This window comes from Vanessa tameamea, chromosome 6, assembly GCF_037043105.1.
Source record: "Vanessa tameamea isolate UH-Manoa-2023 chromosome 6, ilVanTame1 primary haplotype, whole genome shotgun sequence".
Taxonomy (NCBI): domain Eukaryota; kingdom Metazoa; phylum Arthropoda; class Insecta; order Lepidoptera; family Nymphalidae; genus Vanessa; species Vanessa tameamea.
The window spans coordinates 12,050,585-12,072,633 of record NC_087314.1 but is presented as its reverse complement, the minus strand read 5'-3'; the positions used below and the strand labels follow the sequence as shown (position 1 = coordinate 12,072,633).

At 30.7% G+C, this 22,049-nt stretch overlaps 1 protein-coding gene across 2 annotated transcripts in view; it reads left to right on the top strand.

The window, feature by feature from the left end:
- Window positions 1-22,049, top strand: part of Lmpt (Limpet) — a 151,170-nt gene that overhangs the window by 42,774 nt on the left and 86,347 nt on the right. Inside the window, exons 1-2 of one of the 2 annotated variants that reach the window (XM_064215073.1) lie at window positions 18,788-19,396; window positions 19,471-19,556. In XM_064215073.1, coding sequence (XP_064071143.1) covers window positions 18,803-19,396; window positions 19,471-19,556 — 680 coding nt within the window. In that variant the 5' untranslated portion in view covers window positions 18,788-18,802. Of the gene's footprint in view, window positions 1-18,787; window positions 19,397-19,470; window positions 19,557-22,049 lie in introns of those variants that run through there. The other variant, XM_026634272.2, reaches the window with a different exon arrangement.

The following is a 22,049-nucleotide window of genomic DNA, read 5'->3' as shown; positions in this document are numbered from 1 at the left end:
ATTTACCAAGATGAAGGTAAAGTATAAAATAGGTACTTCCGTAGGTACTTAAGTGCGCAGTAGCAACACATATGACCTATCTTACTCAGTAACAAATAAGACTCAGTATGAACTCGTAATTTTCAAATACAATACAGTATTTAATACGATCTAACCAATCTAAGCACCAACGTTTATTTATTCTGCAAGGACCATGAATTTATACATAATCCATTAAAAATTGAATACATTGATGTAATTCCAAATTAATCCGAGTAATTTATAAAATTTGGTAACCCTAATAATAATGCACTCACCATGACAAGGAAACGAATATTGCCATGTTATGTTGATACATTTATAAAATACGTCGTTCAGCTTTCAACATAAATATATAGACTTTATCAAAGAATATAAACCGAATAATTTTTAGACAAATCTGAAAAAGTCTATCATAGAAAGTGTATTTAAAAATACAATCTTTAAGGAATGGTCTTGTAACGTAACTAACTAAAAGCAAAGTTCGATATTTAAATGATATATATATTTTTTAATTCAATGAAAAATGTCTTAAACATTTGATATGTATTTTCTTTTCTACTAATATTGAAACGTTGGCCGTATAAATTCTACCTGGACCCTGATAATCATTCACGAGAAAAACAATTAAGAATAAGTACTCATATAATAATTTTAACAACATATTTATTGATATAATTATATGTTCGATTTTTAAATTAACAGAAACTACCCATTATTAATATTTGAAAGAAAGTTAACATGAAAATAGAACTCGAGACAAAAACATTAATTCAAGAATGACTTCATAAGTTTAATGAATATTATAAGATGGAGTCGAGCAATGAATTATAAAATTGTAGGGAAAATCCTCTTTCAAAATGTCCAGACGTTGCTAGACGCGCGAATTGCATAATTCGTTCTTTATTATGCATGACATCAATTTGATAAAAGCAGATGTCTAGTTTTGATACGACTTTTATTAGTACAGCACGGAACAGGGGGCCAATTCTACAAACAAATTGTCGCAATCGAATCGGAACGTAAGCGTTACCGTTTAGCGGTTTCCCTTTTCTACTAACACAACGACCCAATTGCGTTTCACTCGAAGTTGCATCAGAGTAGAATTTGAAATGTATCGTAATATATAAATTCTACTGAATTGTTCCTCAGTTACAATTTATGATTTAGATGAGGTTTATTTTTGTAAATAATAGACAAAGTTGTATCGGTATAGAATTAAATTGGCTCCCACACCAGTCACGGTACATAGAATTTCATTCATTAGCAGCCTGTAAATTTTCCACTGCTGGGCTAAAGGTCTCCTCTCCCTTTGAAGAGAAGGTTTGGAGCATATTCCACCACGCTGCTCCAATGCAGGTTGGCGGAATACACATGTGGCAGAATTTCGTTGAAATTAGACACATGCAGGTTTCCTCGCGATGTTTTCCTTCACCGCCGAGCACGAGATGAATTATAAACACAAATTATGCACATGAAAATTCAGTGGTGCCTGCCTGGGTTTGAACTCGAAATCATCGGTTAAGATGCACGCATTCTAACCACTGGGCCATCTCGGCTCGATACATAGAAACATGATATAAAATTAATTTTGTAGTCGCGTGATGGACAGTATAGGTTGACCCAGCCAGTGTACTCATATACATAAGGGTCATAATAGTTTGAGCTCCAGTGCCAGTAGTTCATTGATAATGTGTGTAACATTGCCTAAAGCCAATGTTTGTGGATATAGATCACCATTCACTTCCAAATAAACCATTTACAGCTGATTTTTATTTACTCTCCTTGTTATAATACTAATAGTAGATGAAGATAATTGTCAAAGTAGTTTTAATTGGGAACTACCTTGATTCTTGATTAGAAAAAATAAAATTTTACTGGACCATTTCAAAAACATTGAAGTTTTTTATAGCATGCTTTTCGTTAAAGAAATTTTATTAGAAATTAATTGCGCACCTTTATCAGAAGATGCAAGTTTAAATCGAGGTTCAATTTACATTACTTTCACGACAAAAAATAATACGTAAATTATCACAATGTTTTGATAGTTGCCCTAAGGCTTCCTCTTTCTTTATGATATAGGTAGGAGGACCATCTCCATTCCTTTATTGGACTACTAGGCGCAGGCAAAAGTTTGATCCATACGTTGTTGACATACCCAAAATTCGAACTAAACGGTTTGACAGCTCGTTTTTGGCGAGAGTCGCCAAAATATGGAACGACCTGCCTGGGTCTATTTTTCTGATGAGTTGAACTCTGGAGCCTTTAAGAGTAGAGTGAACAGGTTTCTTTTGGATGGGCGTGTACCACCTTCGTCTTCATCTACACTTTCCATCAGGTGAGATGAAAGACAAACGCCTATTCCATTACAACTATAAAAAAAAAAACAAGGACGAGCAAATTGGTCATAAGCTGTAAGAAATATATAAATATAATACATTAAATGTAATATACTAGAAACCTACAATACAGCTTATACAGATTGAGCCTTAAGTAATTAAAGATATAAAATTAAATAGAGGTTCCAACGTATATGCGTTGGATGCGTCACTTCTGCCTTGAATTTATTACTCTATGCATTGTATCCATCAATTTGTTTGCAGACATGCTTCAATTCCTTATCGGAAGTAACGAACATGCGATACATTATCGTTAGAGACAATATTATGAATTAAAATGGCTAATCACGTAATCATGAGTCCAGCATTTCAATTAATAGGTCTTTGTTACACTGGCACCTATAATTCTATATTCATACGTTTAAGCGTAATGAAGAGGTACTGTGTACTGTTTGTAAATTAAATAATTAAGTGTAGTTTCATAAGTAGTTTTTTATTTGCAAAAACCTTAAGGTTTTGATAATGCTGTTTCTGTTTATGTATTTCAAATTTTTCCATATTATTATTAACCATGGATAAGAATTATTAAAAAAATAGTTATTTTTTCATCTCAGGACATTAAAAAATATTCATTAAAGTATACATAAACATACGTAAACTTTGGTAAAGGCGTAAATTTTTACAAATGATCCAGCACTGTAGAATTTAATAAGTATCGGTAATTTATGCAATACTTTATTGGTAATTTTAAAGGAAATTGTTTTAGAATATTACATTTCAATTTTTTTTAATAAGTATGCAGACTAACGAATTGGTTACAACCGCCCAAATTCATTGACTCTAAGAAATATTAATCATCCCTTATACCGTCAATGTGTCATCGACCTTGAACCAAGATATTACCTTCCTTGTGCCTGTAGTTACAATGACTCACTCACACTTTTAAACGGAACACTACAATACCAAGTATTGCTGTTTGGCGATAGATAATGATACCTACCCAAGTCAGCTTGCACAAACCACCACTAGGTAATATATATTTTATTATTATTTTAAAGGAATTTGCATTGAATAATACTTTTTCATGTATTATGTTTTTCTAAGAAACTCACTCAACTGAAAACTATGTTGATAGATTTGCAATATATAAAGCGCTTCCATCGTTCGAATTCTACTTGCTATTTTTTGTAATATATACTTTGTATAAATAAAATATTGTTACAGTACTAAGGGTAAAAGGTTAAGTACTCATTTCGACAAAAAAAAATTTAAACTCCTAATAATATATATCTAATAGAGGTCTTTAAGGACACTTGGGAGAGATTCAAACGCCAAAAATGTGTATTTCAAATATATATTAATAACTCATTACTACATTTTATTGGAAGTTTGATTATGTGTAAGTACAACTTAAAATAGTTACAATTAAATTCCACTAATAATAATAATACTGTAAAGAGCACCTACAAACCATTCCTTAGATCGTCAATGCACCGGAATTACGATCTAAGGGGATATGAGTATACCTCTTACGACTGTATTTACAATGGACAGACCAGAACCATATAGATTTAATTTATTACTAATACGATTTATATCCTACAGTTGCAGAATAAAAAACGAGTAAATAGTCTAATAATACAGTCGTACACTAAATTAACAAACGTTTTTAATAAACTTAAAATATGGTAATACTTATCCTCCTTACAATTATGTCTGATGATGTCACAAAATTCTATTTACTCATTTGTCAAAACGAACGCTTAAGGCGTAACCATTTGTTACATAAATACAGAGTGCATTCGTAGTATCTTTGTAAGATGTCTTAGTTGAGACAAGTACAAGTTGCATATAGATATATGTATTAATAGATATATGTTATTTATTTTAATATTCCTGATTAATTTATGCAGCTCAGGTAAGAAAAGCTTGAGTTTACTTTGTTAGCGCCAGTCTTAAGACAGACATGTTTTGCATTTTAGTAAAACTCTAAAGAAAACTTACGAAACATCGTTGAAAATATTATCGCGGAGAACGACTAACGGCAATTTGCTCTACAATATTCTTCATTCAGTTTGCCATTTATATTTCATACTTTTTATCTTTTGTTAAAATTTTTAACTTGATCTTACCGACTTCAAATTCATATAAAGAGTTGCGAGCGGGACAGCACCCGTGGGACGTCTTTCTGATTGAATTTTTTAAATTCTTTGATTAAAAAATAAAAAAAATTTAAATGTTTTGTTTATAACGTTGATAATTATTATGCAGCAAGATATATTCTAAATTTTCTTGTAGATTATATTTAATAATTTAACAATGAAATATAGAGATAGGAAAAAAAAATCAGTTTTTGGTACATAAAAAATTTTGAAATATTAATCCTAATAATAAAATCAGTTAAGATTAAACCCTTTGGAGATGGTTTTATCCATCTATGCTATCTTTCGCTCTTTAGCTATGTGTCATTCTAGGCACCGATACTAAATTATATAATCTTGACTGATTTCTGTGAGGGCAAAAATTCTCAAGGGAAACTAGTGATGTGCCCAAATGACATCATAAGGCAGTGTAAGCACAGACACGAGTACAATATTTATTCCCTCGTACTCATATGCATCGAGAAGTCTGTTCCACCAAGACAGGAATGAGTTCATGCAGAGAATGAGGGAGATAATGTAAACCACTACTACTGAGAATCTTGCTGCCAGAAAAAAAAAACTTTTTATATGGGTCCCATTCGAGATTTGTTAAGTTAGCCAGGAAACTGATGAGACAATTCTTATTACTAATATATAATACCTTATGGTCTAATAATCAAATATAGCACTTTGATCTGAATAACATTTCGCTGCACAAACGATAATCTAAAATTACTTATTGACAGATCACGATCTTCAATTTCGGACGACAAACAATTTTAATTATATCATCCCAAGCGTTGAGATGCTGACGTTATCTTGGGCTTACATTGAAGAAGGTTTATGAGATTCCGATGTAATATTGACATAGTTACTTAGTACTAAGGTAGTCAGTATTAACTATCATAACCCCGAAGGCTTATGTGCTCATTCGATATTTGAATATTTCGCTCAGAATTCGCAATATGTTTTGATTGAGAAAGAAAGTGCTACCACTACTTTATTTAATATTATAAAAGAATTTAAGAAATTCGTTCTTAAATTCCTCTCTCCGAGGTTTCTTTTCCGATGCTATAGTGTTTTTTCCATGAACAAGGAAGTGCAGTGCTTAAATATTGATCTGAGAAGATTAAATTTGAACGTGAAATACATTTTAACAATTGTTTTACGGTAGATTTATCACGTTAAAACAATTCTAGAAGCTACCAGATTAAATTTATATTCTGAGAGCAAGAAAGCCAACTATTATTGCATTTTCGTAGTATATAATTATATTTCTTTCTTTTAAGCGTAGTTGATTATGACTGTTAATTTGATGCAATTTATAAACGGATCGTTGCATAGAGAGGGATTAATTGAAATAGGTCACAAGTCTAATGCAATTCCAAATAACTTTGAAATAGGCTTGTATAGCGTATTGTTTTGTGTATGAGCAAAGATCTAAATTTCTTTTGCCGGTTCTTGTCGGGTCCGAAATGTTTCTTTCCGAACCGGCAGCCAATTTATGAATAAGTAAGTGTCATGCTTCTTAAATTAATAAAGGTTTAGAATTTAATGTCGAATGCTTGTAAAATGTAAAAATGTATTTTGACCGATCTTTTTATTGCATCCAAGAATAATAATAATTAATCTCATTGACTGCACTGAATGAAATCAAGATTTGACAAGTTCTTAGATTTTTTAGCATCTAGAATTTATATCTGTGTATATGAAAAAAAATCATAATGTTTTAAGTCAGCCAGTTACAGTTACTAAAATATATACTTCTTAATTGAGCACATTATACTTTTTTATTTGTGAATTACTTTCATAAATTCTTAAATGAATATTAATTTATGTTTAATTAAAAATAAAAAAGCGCTGTCATGAAAATATCACTTTAATGCATATGTAACAAACTTTTATTATTTCTAGCAACTAAATGCTTATGATACGTAAAACACAATTAAACAATTGAACGTGTTCTTACGAGTTATAAATAGATAATACTATAAAAATCCTTTCGAAATAGCACAACAAATATATTTTATATTTCGTCATAGACAATGGAATGGCAAGGAAGATAATAAGAATGTAATCAGACAATTTATATTTGGTTCTAGATACTTTAATATATGTAATAAGTTAGTACCCATTAAAGGCTTGCACTACGTCCATACACCAAGTACCAACAGAATTAATTCTCATCCTCGCCTAGACAAGCCATGGCAACAACTACATACAGAGTTATAGATAAAACACGTGTCCATAAACAAGTCAAACGTAATGCAAGTCAGTCGTGATATTACACATCATGATGTCATTTGCAATGCAAATAACAGTGAAAGGTGAGATCTCGGGCCGCACTACTCTTAGTCATTCATTGTCATATATTAGTTATATAGATCGCTTCTATTCATCTTAAAATAAGGTTCATATTCCAATAAAATATAAAGGTAGTCCTCTAATTTTATATTATTTATTGAGTATAAGAGTATTTTATATATATTTTTGTGACAGTTAGATGTTAAAATTATTTTTCTTCTACAAAAATAAATAATAATAATTACAGTATAAATTGTATCGAATGTCGTGCAGAAACTTGCAGCGTTACTCCCCTCCCTCCCCCCTTTGAAAAGCAATTCCGATTTAATGGAAAGAAAATATTATATTTAATTTACTAACATAATAAATTCTAAGACTTCGTCTTTTAAAAACATGTACTTTCACGTTGAACGTAATTTTCGTTTAATTCATAGCAAAACATAAAATATATTGCAATATTTCTTTTAATAACATAAATGTCAAAAATTAAGTCTAAAGAGTAGCTAGAATAACAATAATTATATTTAGGTCACTTTATACAAATATTTTGTTCAAATAATAATTCAACTGAGTAATTTGTTTATTTAGGATTACTTACATGACACACAAAGTGACAAATAGAAATAAATAAATTAGTTTAAATTTGCCAAGTATAGGTATAATAAGCTAAATATAATTTACTTGTTTTAAAATTCCCTTTTTTTAAAATAATTTATAATGTTTAAAGCAGCCAATAAAATTCACATCGAGCAATTCTCTCTGGTAATTTATAAGTTGTAAAAACGTTTTATCTATGGCCCTCAACAGGGGTATCACTATTTGGCAACTAAACCGTTGTTGGCTCGCAAAATCCAATTTAAAATTGCGGTAAAAATTTTAATCGAAATTGATTTCTATGTATAAATTATTCAGCATACCGCTGAAGTCTGAAATCTGAATATTATTAATCTATTCCTTATATTCAGATTTTATGGTATTTGTCGTGTTATTTTATAACTTTTCAACGAATGTAACATATAATAAGATTATTACAAATACCAACATCGACTAATTAAATAGTATAAACAATAAAAAATATTTTTTTTTAAGAATAATTGTTTGATACTTTAAAACGTCTAAATATCTTAAGGAACCACAGATTATGAATAAATTATAAATTATCAATTAGATTTATAATATATTTTATATTTCCGATATTTGAAAAAATAATAAAATGTAGAAAAAATATCCTTATAAAATGTTAATCAGCAAAAAAATCAACGAGAGCATGACAATAGATATAAGGCATATGGTATTTATATGCCATAACCTATAACGCGGAAGGTTATAACTTTCTAGGTCAATAGCGACCTCTCCACATGTTTTATTCCTGCCTCTTCGCTAGGTTTATGTGCTTGCCTATTCACTTTAGGTTAATGAAGTTAAATGTTTCTTAAGTCTTAGGAATAAACGTGTGTTTGTTAAATAATTATGTTAAGGAATTACTGCAGGCTCTCTTGACTCATATCAATGACTCGTTTTAGATAATGCACTTTTACGAACTTAGGTAAGTGTTAATGGATATTACAAAACCACAAAAAATAAGTTTACTTATACATAAACTGACGGACTTATAAACTGCATCAATGTTCAAGACGTCTTTGAAATAAACATTTTAACCAAGTTTTCAAACGTTTCATACAAAGTTAAATTGAAACCTATAATTTGGTTTGTTAACTTCGAAAAAACACAGCAATACAAAGTTTTACTAAATGAAGTAGAATAATTGCTGAGTAGGTGGTCTAGAATTAATTTTTTTGCGCAAAGGAGTCATGTTCTTAATTTAAAAAGTAATTAAGAGTGATTAAAATATATAAATATCACACGTTCGACGTCCAACATATATTGGTTGAGCGTTTGTATAGGACAAAATGTGCAATATTGTACAACAAATTAGTAGTTTATAAAGAATTACTATTTTAAGAACTATTATTTTAAAAGAATTACTACTACGCATATTATTACCTTATTAGTTGTATTATTGTAATATGTTTTTTATATGTTAACCATTAGAATACAAATATTTACCACAATATACAATCTAAAATATTCTAGCACTCATTCGACCCCTTTGTATAGTATTTTTTTTTATTTAATTAAGTTGTATTGCGGGTTATTTATTCAGTGTTAGATTATTATGCTGAAAGTGAATTTATAACTTTGAAACAAAGCCACACGCGTAACGGTAAGCCAACAGATTAACGTACTCAGATATTCATAAAAGTAGAAATTTCCAGTTATCCCTAAATAATTTTGCAACATACACGCTGAGGTTTACCTACGGTTTACCTGTTCACGTGCTTTGTGCAGGTAAGCCTGTCAAATACGATGGCGACGCATTTGACAGGTAACAACGCATGTGCAGTCATGAAAAAGGCATTAGTTGTTTTTTTTTAGAGACAACTCTTATGTAACAACTTTTGTGTAATGTGTTTGTTAACATCGTAGGGTCGGTTTGCATGATTCGATGACATAGTAACTTGAACATATGACAGGTTATTAATTTATATTTTTTATAAAGGTGTAAAACAATCGATGTCTCGAAATCTTTAAGCCATTAAATATTACAATAAAAAGAAACATATGTCATACATCTTAAAAATATTGATATTTACGAAAATATTGCCTAACCTAACCTAAAATTACATAGAAACATCTAAGGAATTTCATAGCAACGGAGTTAAGTAATCATTTCATAGTAATCTAAAGGCCGTTTAGATTAGAAACAAGTACTAGATAGGCTTAAGTAGGTTCAGTTAGGTCATACACCCACAAATAGCCGGTCGAACGGCCTTAGTCGTCTGGCCAAATAAGGCTTACGGAAAAGTATTGTGTTACAAGATTCCATAAGTGGACTTAGTTCGAATTACCTTCAAACACGATTGCTATAATATTTATATCATAACAAGCTTTTTTTTTTCATTAAGAATATAAAAATAAGATTTATTTTATTATTTATTTTATTTAATAATGTTATAAATAACTTCGAGACATGTCCATTGCTCCTTTTTCAAAGAAGGTATTACGTTTATAAGTCACATGTATTACAATTTACAATTTAATATTTTTTTTTATCGACTTTGTCTTTTAATTTTAAGGGCAAGGTACGTTTATTTTATGCCATAAAATCACAATTTATGATACAGAATATTATTAAGTACGTCCTGCGAATGTGAGTTAAATTATTTATTCACGCAGATCTCGTTTTTTCCCGTAAACACTGAAATTTTTATACTTTTATCTAAATCCCATACTCATATCACGCTGAAGTAACAAACAGATCGAGAGTTTAGCATTTATAATTAATATTCTCTGACCCCAAAATCTTTTAAAAATAAAAAATAAAAAACAAACTTCTCATGACATTAAAAATAGCCCAGATATAGGATTAAAAACATAATAACTTTTCAAGAATATTTGCGCTGTCAATATGTTTCGAGCACTCGATACACTAGCTTAATAGTTTAAAAGACATTGCTGTCTGATTTTTGAATCTACTCACTGAAGAGCTATAGAGGTAATATCGTCAACATATTGGTCACTCGGCTTTGCTGCAATGCAGTCTCATTTCGCTGCATGCTTTTCGATCCTTTGGAGATGGAAACGTGTTTGGATATCCTGTGAATAATAAAATTACAACGAATAAAATTACACATATTATTTTTAAGTTTAATTATATTATTATTTAAAAAAAAAACTGTTCTTATGTAAATCATACATCAGATAAGTACAGAATAAAACAAAAATAACTCTTTAGATATTGATACAACAATAATATCTTTTAAATTAATTTATAAAATATATCCTTAATAACCTTGACATTAATATTTTTAAAGCGTCGACCTCATTTAAATAATAATTATTAATCATAACCTTTGTTTGTTATTTTGTCGCAACGAAATTTACATTTATTATACCTAAAATAACATAAGTTTAATAAGAACAATAAAACGATTTGGTCAAGTTTACCTCCATTTGACGTTCTCTGTTTCCATTTAAACAGGAAATTGTAAGCTCAATTGGTGGATGACAAATATTTTAAAAATATAAAAGATTATTTTTGAAAACAATAAATTAAATTTAAATTATATTTCATTTAGTTTACTTTATTATAGTCATAAAGAATCGTGTTTATATAGTAAGTAAAAGTAAATTGTTCGATTCTTTCGTTGTCTGAAGAAAAAATACATTTATGTTTGACGAAGAAAAACAGTTACTACGTAATATAAATTAAAGTTGTAGTGATTCCTTGTCACGCTTCAGTTAACAAATCAAATGCTCCCAAATACGAGGGTACAATTAGCTATTGAAGAGTTCAACAATCCATCTGCGATCCATAATAAGATCGGGTCAATGATACTCAATTTTAGTTACCTTACATACTTAAAAGTTTCAAATCAATACCATACCGACAAAGAGAAATAAATCGACTTCTTTATATAATTACTTTGCAATGTATTATTAAGGTAATAATGTACATTCCTCTTTATGCAAGCCTACGTCTTAATATTCTTGTGTTCGGATAGGAAGTGAGTAAGCCAGTGTATCTATAGACACAAGAGACATAAAATCTTAGTTTCTAATGTCGGTGGCGTATTGGGCATGTAAAGAATGGCTAATATTTCCATGTCCAAGCAAACCAATCCGATCTCTATGGTCAGCAGTGCCTACTTATCGTCAGTTGACCTATTTGTCCCTCCATCCTCCATCCAAGCTTAGCTTATTTTAAAACGGCACACCACCATATGCAATCAAATATAATAATCAGTAAAGCATCCATATACTACCTATTAGGGCATTATTTAAGGCGATGACGCCTATGTTTTAGTAAAAAGCGTGTGTGGGGTGTTCATGAGCGAGTGTTGTTAAATGATTATCTCATCGAAATGAAAAAATATTAGTTAGAGAATCAGATGCAGAAAAAAATGTTTTTCCACCAATTCACCACTCTACTCCAGTACAAATAAATGGATAACTCATGTCTAATCTTGTAGTCTTGTCTGTCAGCCGCGGGCCACGATGAGCCACGTTCCGTGGTAGATATTCTTAGTAATAGCTCGCAGTTAGGCATTGAAGTCTAGTACCTAAGAAATAACGTAAACCATTTGTTCTGAGTTTGACCTTCCATTGATCATCTCAGATTATTTTTTATGGGTCTATAAGAGTGTACCTATGCCTTTTCTATACCTTTGTGCGTAGGATATAATTAGGTGTATTCTGTCTGATGATTTTTATTATGAATGGCAAAAATGTGAATTTTTTTTTTCGATGCCAGAAAATGTTGGGACCTCAACAATGCCACTTGAAATCCAGATTTGATAAGATCCACGTATTCCATTTAATAATCTATATTTGGTCTGTTAAAGGATTACTGTCTAGCAATTTCTGGCATTGGACGTTATTATGTTTACCGATAATTAAATCAACCAATTAGTGGCTGCTAATCATGCAGTCAAGTGCATATGGCTTACCGAATTATTGGTGCTGTGCTATCTTACTTTATTATCACAGGAGCTGATCGAACTTAGCCTATGTCATATTGTTATTTCAAATCTTTAACTCAGTTTTAAATCCTTCCTAGATATCTATAACACTATATACAAACAATGTTGCTCTTATATAATGTTCGAAATAAACAAGATTTTAGATGAAATTCTACTTTTTCTACGATCTTTTGGTAAGATCTGAGTCTGCATAATACCGAAAAAGTATATCACTATTCAACTTTTCTGTAATTTTCTATAAACCCATATGTTCCATGTTCTCCTCTCTGTTCCTCAAGGGTTGGCTGGAAGGGATTGGCATAAGTCCACTGTAAACACATATTTTTTGGTTTTATTTAGTTTTAACATTTATTCTTTATATGAACGTTTGCACGCAATAAAGAAATTTACAACAACAATATAACATATTTCTAACATTGATAATAATATTTTGAAATAAGTAGGTAGCATGAAGCCATATGTTTCACAAGTCAAAGAAACTCAATTTTATACGACGCATCCTTTTCATTTTATTGATGCGATTTTCAAATAAAAATAGTATTTGCGAAGTTTGCAATAGTTGGAAATAAATTTATGACATTTATTTTCTCTAGTTATTAGGTAATTTTATACTCATGTTAAATTCATTTTTACGAGTTGAATGTAATAATAATTTATGTTATTTTTATATAAATGTTATCAGTGCAAAATGTTTTTTTATTGTTGCATTCAGTTAATTTCCTCGGCAGGAACATTTGTTTAAGCGTATTATCATCAATTAAATCTACCACGATCGATACATTCTGGTATTATTATTATACCATCATCTACCACCAATCATCATCATCATAAAGATAGATGCTATTTAGATTCATGTTTAATGTATAAGAGTCTAAATATAGACACCAAATATTTAAAACCGATAGACAAACAGACCAAAACTACCGAGTTTTCATATGCTTTGTATGCATAATATATCTCGTGATATACGGTGGAGGAATTCATCGTAAGGAAACCTGGATGTGTCGGATAAAATTCTAGTAATAAGCCTCTCGTCGAGGGAAGAGAAAGACTTCGCTACGTGAGCCGTTCAGACTGTTACTCTTATTAAGTTTTTAATTCGGTTATTACTAAGATTATTATAAATCTGGATGCTGCGAAAGATATTCTGTAACACACGTATCAATCAATCTGCAGTACACTGGTCACTCGAAGTCATCGTCAGATAAATTCTATTATAATTTTATTAATTCATTCAAAATATAAAACCGATAGTCCAATATAAAACGATTCTTGGAATCGAGATTATTTTACAATAAAAGGGGACACTGAATGAAAGTTTGAGTAGGATAAACGTGACATATTTTTTTAAATTTACATCTTGAAGGTTGTCGATCGTTACAAAGATCGTCCTTATATAAGTTATGTATCGTAATGGACCACGTGATCTCGTACACATAGACACCAATTACCTCGATAGAATCGAATTACAATAAAGTCCTAAACGCTTTATAATTATATAATAACGCGCTTAGTGTAAAATTATCTACAGTAGTCATACGTCATATTATATAAAGTGACGTCATATTATGATCTATCGACGCTATTCAGTGGGCGCATATTAGGCCAGTCAATAAAGCCCGTGAAGGTCAAGTAATTAGTATCATTATGATTTTTTGATATGTGGTTGTCATTATGATGTGGTTTCGGACGTTAAAATAATAACAAATTAAAATTTACAACCCTCTGGGGTGAACGTTAGGGGGTTGAGAGGGTGAAAAGCGTTTTTGCTTATAACTTTGTGAAAAAAAATGTTAGATGGTTGAAAATTAGACAAAAGGTGTAAATAATTATAACTTACCTTGTATTAAAATTTCAACCTTTTTTGTTTAGTGCAAAAAAAGTTATTAACAAAAAATAATGTTTTTGAACAGTGGTAAAAACTTGTTTAGACAGGTTGAAATGTTTATAGAAAGTTGTTAATTAGTAATTAATTGAAGTGCCACCCTAAATGTTACTTATTTTGTTGTTTTTTCATAAACAAATTCAAATTTAACAATAATAATTAGAAAAACATGTCTTTTGCTCCCTTTCCACTGGCTCATTCAGATTTAAACCGGAACATAACTTGTATTGCTGTTTGGCAATATATCTGATGAGTAAGTGGTACATAACCAGACGCGCTTCCAAAAAACCATCAGGTAAAGTTATCATTAAAATTTTAAGTTAAAGGTTAAGTTACGTTGTGAATTCTGGATAAAAATGCTATAAATCTAATTGATATCGAGTTTTCACATTACGATCAAAATAAAAAAAATAATTAAATAAATGACCGATAGTAGTGCTTTCTACCATTCACTGACCACTTATCAGTTATCTACCACCACGCAGCAATACTCTGTATATAGTTCAAACTAAAATATAACAATAGAAATACAAACATTATCTATGTCAATGTTGTAGAATCTCTGATGAGAATAACCCAGGCGGGATTACACAACACCCTGACACAATAACAAAATATTACTAAAGAATCAATTTAATATGTGCATGCAAAAAAATGTCTTTGTTTTCCATTCCATCACACATGCAATATGTTTATTTGATGAAAAAAAAAAAAATTTAAAATAAAATTTAAGGATTTATTCTGGGTTATATGATCATTTCATCAAAATATACGGGTGCGAGTGATGTACAGGTAAATACGAAGTATTGCTAGAGATTAGAATACCAAGTGGGATTAAATAGAACCACGAAACAATAATAAAATATTATTAAACAATTTAAATGAGCTCTGCCAACTGAGTTATAAAGTAAAAAAAAAATATTTGAAGTTTCTTCTACCACGCAGCTCAAGTTGCACCCCACACTTGTAGGTTTCCTTAGGGTGTTATACTTCATCGCCGAGCAAGACAACAGTATGATTATCAGTTACGCATTTAAAAACTTTGGTTTTTGCTTGTATTCAAATATACGATCTTTGATTCTGTCCACTGACAAACTGAGCTCTGTCAACATGTATCTAATACATGATAAAAATGTAACGGGGTCGGTTCTATTAATAAATTATTATATTACAGTAGCGTGTCGCTTACCTCGTGCATATTATTAATTTGTGTAGTAAAACAAGAATAAATAAATATAAATAAATAATTAATGGGGAAAGTACGTAAATATAGTTTTAAAATGAAAACGTAATATTAGGCGATATAATCGGAATCAAAGTAAACTTTATTCTTCTAAGCTCTTACAATATTAAACATTATTATACGAAATTATTAAAAAAATCAGTAAAGGCACTGCCATTTCCGAATGTAGACCTTACTGGAAATAACCGATAAGAAAGACTGTAGTTATAAATTTTAAATATATATTTTTTTGTACAACTCTATTTTTAATATCCACCGTGAATAAATATTCTGGTCGGTTCTAAAAGATTGCTATAATTTTTTATGCCCACCGAAAGATGTCTACAGCTGGACAAAAACTTTATTTAATATGAGCCAAATTCCAGATATATAATCTAGTGCTCCTAATATAGGTGGAACTTAGATGTACCGGCGCCCGAACCCTTTCCGAATTGCTGTCCCATCGGATTATAAAGGGAGAGTGCACCTGTGTTTCGTGTTTAAACACATATTTACGCACTGCATTTATGTAGGTAGGTTAGTACCCGCCGAGAATCGTGACCGAAATCGGTCAGGAGGATATCACAATTTTAGTTTTTACGATATCAAGCTAAAAATAAGACACGATAATTGTCATCCACAACGTTTCAAACTAATTTCGTTTTATCAATTTAAAATACCGTTCAACGATTAACCTAATAATTCTACGTAAGTACAATACGCGTATATTTTAGAAAATATTACGAATTCTTTAGGGTCTATTATTATGAACAAAAAAACGCTTCACATAACCTCTTAAACCATATCGATTAGATTACGACACCTTAATAATGAGTAATATTGTTTGTAAAAGTGTAATGAATGAAAACATATGTTTCTACCTCCAAAGGAAACCGAGTAACATAAAGACGTTACTCATTACTTAAACAAACGATCCGTATTTTGATATGGCAATGATATCACTGTTTAATCGATTTTTACTTAATAAAAGCGATTTATTATTAATGCACTTGTTCAATTTCAAGGTGGCCTCAATAGTTTAATACCTCACCTTAAAGTTGTATCTACTGGCGATGATAAAGACTTAGATTCGACTCGGAGTCCCTGGTCTACAAATAATTGCCGTCTGCGCTTGTAACACAAGCGTAACAGTGGAGTCAGTCACTACAAGTGAGACAAGGTATTACACCATCTAAATGCTAATACGTGACAGAGACTGGACTGTGTTGGAAGCGCTTACAGAAGACAGGAAGAGCGAATTTGAACAGTGAAACTAACCGAATAACAGTGCGGTATCCACAAAGGCAATTCTATTTATAGTTAGTGCTTATTATCTACTTTCATTGTCACAATTCTTTAAATAGTTGTGAGCAAAAAGTATATTTAGTAATTAAGTTAGACTTACTCTCTGGAGATTTCAATGAAAATATAAAAAAAACACCAGCTCGTAAACGTATGACATTAAAAATAGATTACAGGTAATTACTTGAACACACACATTACTGGAATATTATTTAAAAAAAATAATCTTATATCTAACCTTGGTAATAAGCAACATTAACATTATATCATCTTGGAAAATAATTTGGTACCATCGACCTGCTCAGCTGACGGACAGCGCTAGCTCCGCGCGCGCTCATTGGTCAAATCCAATAGCGCGGTTTCTCGGATTGGATCCTGTTACACACTTCCTTCTCATTACACGAAATCACTCCCACAGATTGCTGGAAAGCGAGAAGAAAGATGTTATACGAAATCATTTTCTCTAATTTAAATACAAAAATAAATGTTACTGTTGATAGTTTGATTGCTTTTTTAATATTTAATTCCAACTTTTTCCCATTTAAAATAAGCACTTATAATTGTATTTTTATGAGAAATAGCTATCAGGAACATATGGGTAACTAAATCTTAAGTTCGACTTTACATATCATAAAAATAACGTTTGCACTCATTATATTTGTAAAAAAATTAAATTCCAGACATACATAGATCAGATACAAACGTAGCCAGCACATAGAACTAAACCTATAGATCTTGTTGAAATAATTTTCTTATTATTTATTTATTCGAATCTACTTAACATTTTCTTAATACAAGTACCTACTACATGACATTTAAAGATTAATTTGTTAAATAAAATTGATGGAAGGTTCTTTAATATAATGAAACAATGAAAAACGAAAATATACATTGAATTTTACTCTCACTCACTCAGAAATGAATACTTGCATCGTAAACAAAAATTCCATTGTTGCAGTCTCTAAGGACACAGTTCAATTAATGTCAATCTTCGGGTAACGAATTTTTCATTTCTTCATTCATCATGTGTATTTCCAAAGAAGGAGAACACAGTATGTAAAATCGCCACATATTTTAATAATGCAATAAACAAGTAAATAATATAAAATTGGACATTAGTCCAAACCTAATTTTAGTTCTGAATATATTTAACGATGTTATTGTAAGGTTCATACACAAAATTTGTTACAAAGTATTGCTACTGGTCCATAGATGTCGCTGCATTACAAACATATTACTCCAACATTAGTACATTTTACATTTTATAGATGGCAGCACTGAACACAGAGTAAACAAATATTTTTTTTTAATTAGTTGTTGTTATTAAATTATTTTACCTGGAGATTGGGCTCTAATTACATACTTAGTAATCATCGTGTTCTTACAAATCACAATAAAGTAAGTCACCTTGGAGCAGATTGAAATTACTAACAAGGGGATTTAACAAGCTATTTATCCCAAGGGTGTTGCAATTTGTCGAGTCATTTACGATGGACACATTTAGCTACGTTGTTTGCATGATCGTAAAGAGTTCACACCCTCATTCGTGTATCCAACCACCATGCCCACCACTTACGCATGACCTCTTCTTTTTCCTATAAAAGGAATAGTTAATAAACGAAACTCAACGATTGAGGCTCAATGTATAATGGTCAAGAAAGACCTCGTACGCCCACAAGCAGGTGACCATTATCACGTCACCCTTACAATTCTATCGTAGGTAACAGTAAAAGCGAACTAGTTCCCCGTTGTCATTGTATCGTGTAACTGTCCCGTATAATCTGAACTTTTTCAGACGACATTTATCGTATTATATTATATTTAAAAAAAATATAATATGGAAACAAATTTAAAAGTGTCAAAAATGTTTCTAGATTGAAATGAACTGGATAGGATCGCATATTTTAAAATTTGTAAAGCTGTTCTTCAGTCAAAGCGTAATTAAGAGACGAACGATGTATAACTTAAAACGTAGACGAGAGTCCGTTGCCTCGGTATATAGAAAAACAACAAAATTTCTTTCAACTAATGCAAACTTTTTAAAAAAAATGCAGAATGCAAAAAAGGACAGTCTGCTATCAAGAATAGTAGAGGAATATCAAAATAATAACAATAAATCGATTGGAAACTGTTATGAAGACGATGATGACGATAGCAATAATGATTTAGGTGAAAGAGAACTAGACTACTACCTAGGCGTCAGAGAGAAAGTCACTTATTGGAGAGACCCAGTAGGAAAGGAACAGATAAGAAAGGATTATCTTCTCTACCACTGTGGCGTTACTGAAGAAGATTACGAAAAAAACTATAAAATAACAAATCTCCCTAAGCCTTCCTACCTCACCCATCCGAGGCTAAAACAAGTGCCTTTTAAAATTCACAGGAAACACAAGAAAGTAAACAGTTTCAAAGAGGGTGTAGCTGAATCATGGGTCGAGAAGAAGGGAATTTTCAAATTATTTGGAAATAGACGAGACAATGACACAACCTCAGATAGTTACAGTGAATGTGATTCAAACGACGAATCGAAGGACGTGAATGATATTGATTACGATGATAAAGATGACGACGAGGAAATTATTTTAAATATAACTGATAACTTTAACGGCCTCAGTACTATGGAAGCGTTGAATAAATTATTGGTAGATTGTTTTCGTGTATTTTATTTTTATTATACTTATGACCTTTTTCTAATGGTAAATTTCTTTGTTCTCAGGGTGTTCGGATAAAAGAAGTATCGGAGGGAAGACCCTGCGACAACTGCCCGGAACTTTGTCCGGGATTCATATCACACTCTTGGAGGTAAGTTATTTGGTTTACTTATACTAATTTGTTATAAGAACTCTTATGTTACAAATAAATTAAATAATCTTTTATTGTCAAAGAAATAGCTAAATACAAATATATAAATTGTTCCTAATGGGCCTATTCATTAGTTTAACAAGCATAACAAGTAGATACACAATGAACTCAAATAAGACTCGGTAATGGGCAGAGCCGCGTTATCGTACAATTGCGCCGACATCATCCGGGTCACTGATATCATATCTGAATTCTTTCATTGATTTCTCAAACTTGACAATAAATAAACGTGCAATATATATAATAAACAATCGTCGATCAGAAGAAAAATATTGCAGCCTTGATCGTGAGGTCGTAATCACAAGCTTCGAATTCGCTATTCGCTTATTCGTCAATTACTCACTGTCAATCGAGTGTTGACTGCGAGCAGACGTGTCATAGATAAATATGTGTCTGTCACTGAAACAATTGGAGTGGACGGAAATATACCGTCGCGTTATTAAACAAGATAAAGAAGATGTACAAGAGAGGAAGATACAGAAGTTTCCGTCACGGGAAAGGAACTATGCGGTCCGACGCAAGAACAGCAATAACAATTTTAGACCTCATGTGAATTGCCAAACGTGTGCCAAAGTTGCCTTGGAAGAGAAAACATGAATACTTTAGTGTTTAGATTGTGACGGTGAAGTGATATTGATATAAAGACTGCGTCCATTGCTCAAAATTATGTTCTATTGTGATTAAAATTTCATTCTATGTCGATATGGCAGCGCGAATACCAAATGAAGAGATCGTGTTACATGTATATTTAAAAAAAGTGTCTGTAATTCTAGATCAATTTATATTCATACTGCATAATTACAGTATTATTACCCAATTATGAGTACCTACGTTGTTGTCTTATGTTTAAATTGTTATTTTTGTTCGTGACGTCTGGTAATTTGTACGAGGTGTGCGACAAAAAAAAAGTATTTTTACAAGGAAAAACATTACAAGCGAACAGTAACTTTATTACACTAATATTAAGAGTTAAACTGGTCTGTTGACTCGAAACAATGTGATCTAAAGATGAAAGTAAGACAATAGAAATATTCAAAGGAATAGACTATACATTATTATAAGTTTTTAGCGATAAGGCATTTTCAAATATTTTATTTGTATTACGAAAAACTTATTGGTGTTCAATTTTGCATAAAAGTATAAAGACAAAATGGCTTCACGCCTATCTCGAATATAAATGTTTCCTTAGGAATAAATAAATTTAAGAATTAATGGGTCTGTCATTTTGGGTTTTGATATAAAACGGATAAAGATTAACTTCTGATTCACAGAGTATAAAATGAAATACAAGATTATACCTAAATTTATGATTAGTTCCGACATGGCGCCGACAAACTCAAACAGCTAGCCTTGAATAAAGTATATCACGAGTAAGTAAACTACGAAACAATCTTTTATAAATAAATTAACAAAAAACATGAAACGTTAGAACTGTCTGTTAAAGCATATTTTTTTAAATTAATTATTAGTTCCATTATATGAAAAAAAACGATAATAAAAGTTGTTTAAGATTATAGGGAACATTCATTTTTTAAGCTATTATTAAGTATGTTATTATATTACGAGACAAGAATAAAATTATTACTTTTTTGTTGGCATTAATATAAAACCTCTTTGATTCAACCTTATTTGTTTATAATTTAAATAGTTTAACTGCATGTGTTATTGAATAAAATTATGTAGTTAATTAAAACAATAACATATTTCTTATCATAAAGCGTTTAGACTTTCAATAATATATTATTGAACACATTTTAAAACAATACATTTTTTTATATTCTTTTAATATTGAAAACATCAATACTGTATTTATTTATTTTATACTTTTTATTCTGTTGCTTGCTCTAAAATTCTAAAATTATTTCAAATATTAAGGATGCTAAAACAAAGTAATCGTCGTAACACGAAGATTACTTCAATTTAATTGAAGTTTGTTTAAAAAGCTGACGTGGGTTTTAAATTTAGGTGTCGACATGAAAGCGTTTATGAAGGTGCTAATACAATAAAAACTACAAAAACTAAATGATTCCGCACAATGTATTAAAAACATATTTCATGCAAACATAACTGCAGACAATTTTTGTTTGTGTTAATTGAATTAGAACGACTTTTAAATATCGTAACATTTGATAACATAACTCACGTCTTTAGATTAGTTGGGGAATAAGTATTATGAATTAGATTTTGATAATCCTTTTTTTTAATTGGTTAGGAACAGCAGACGAGTAAGTGAAAACCAGTAAAGCATTATCATAAGAGACCATATGGTCAAGTGGTAATGACACGAGAATTACCTAAGATAGCAGGTTCAAATCCGTGAGATCACTTCTGAACATTAATGTGCTTAAGTTGTGCTCAGGCGACACGTCTGCTGAAATTCTGACACATGTGGTTCACTATGACTAAATGGTGGAAAACCCTCCTAGCCGTCTA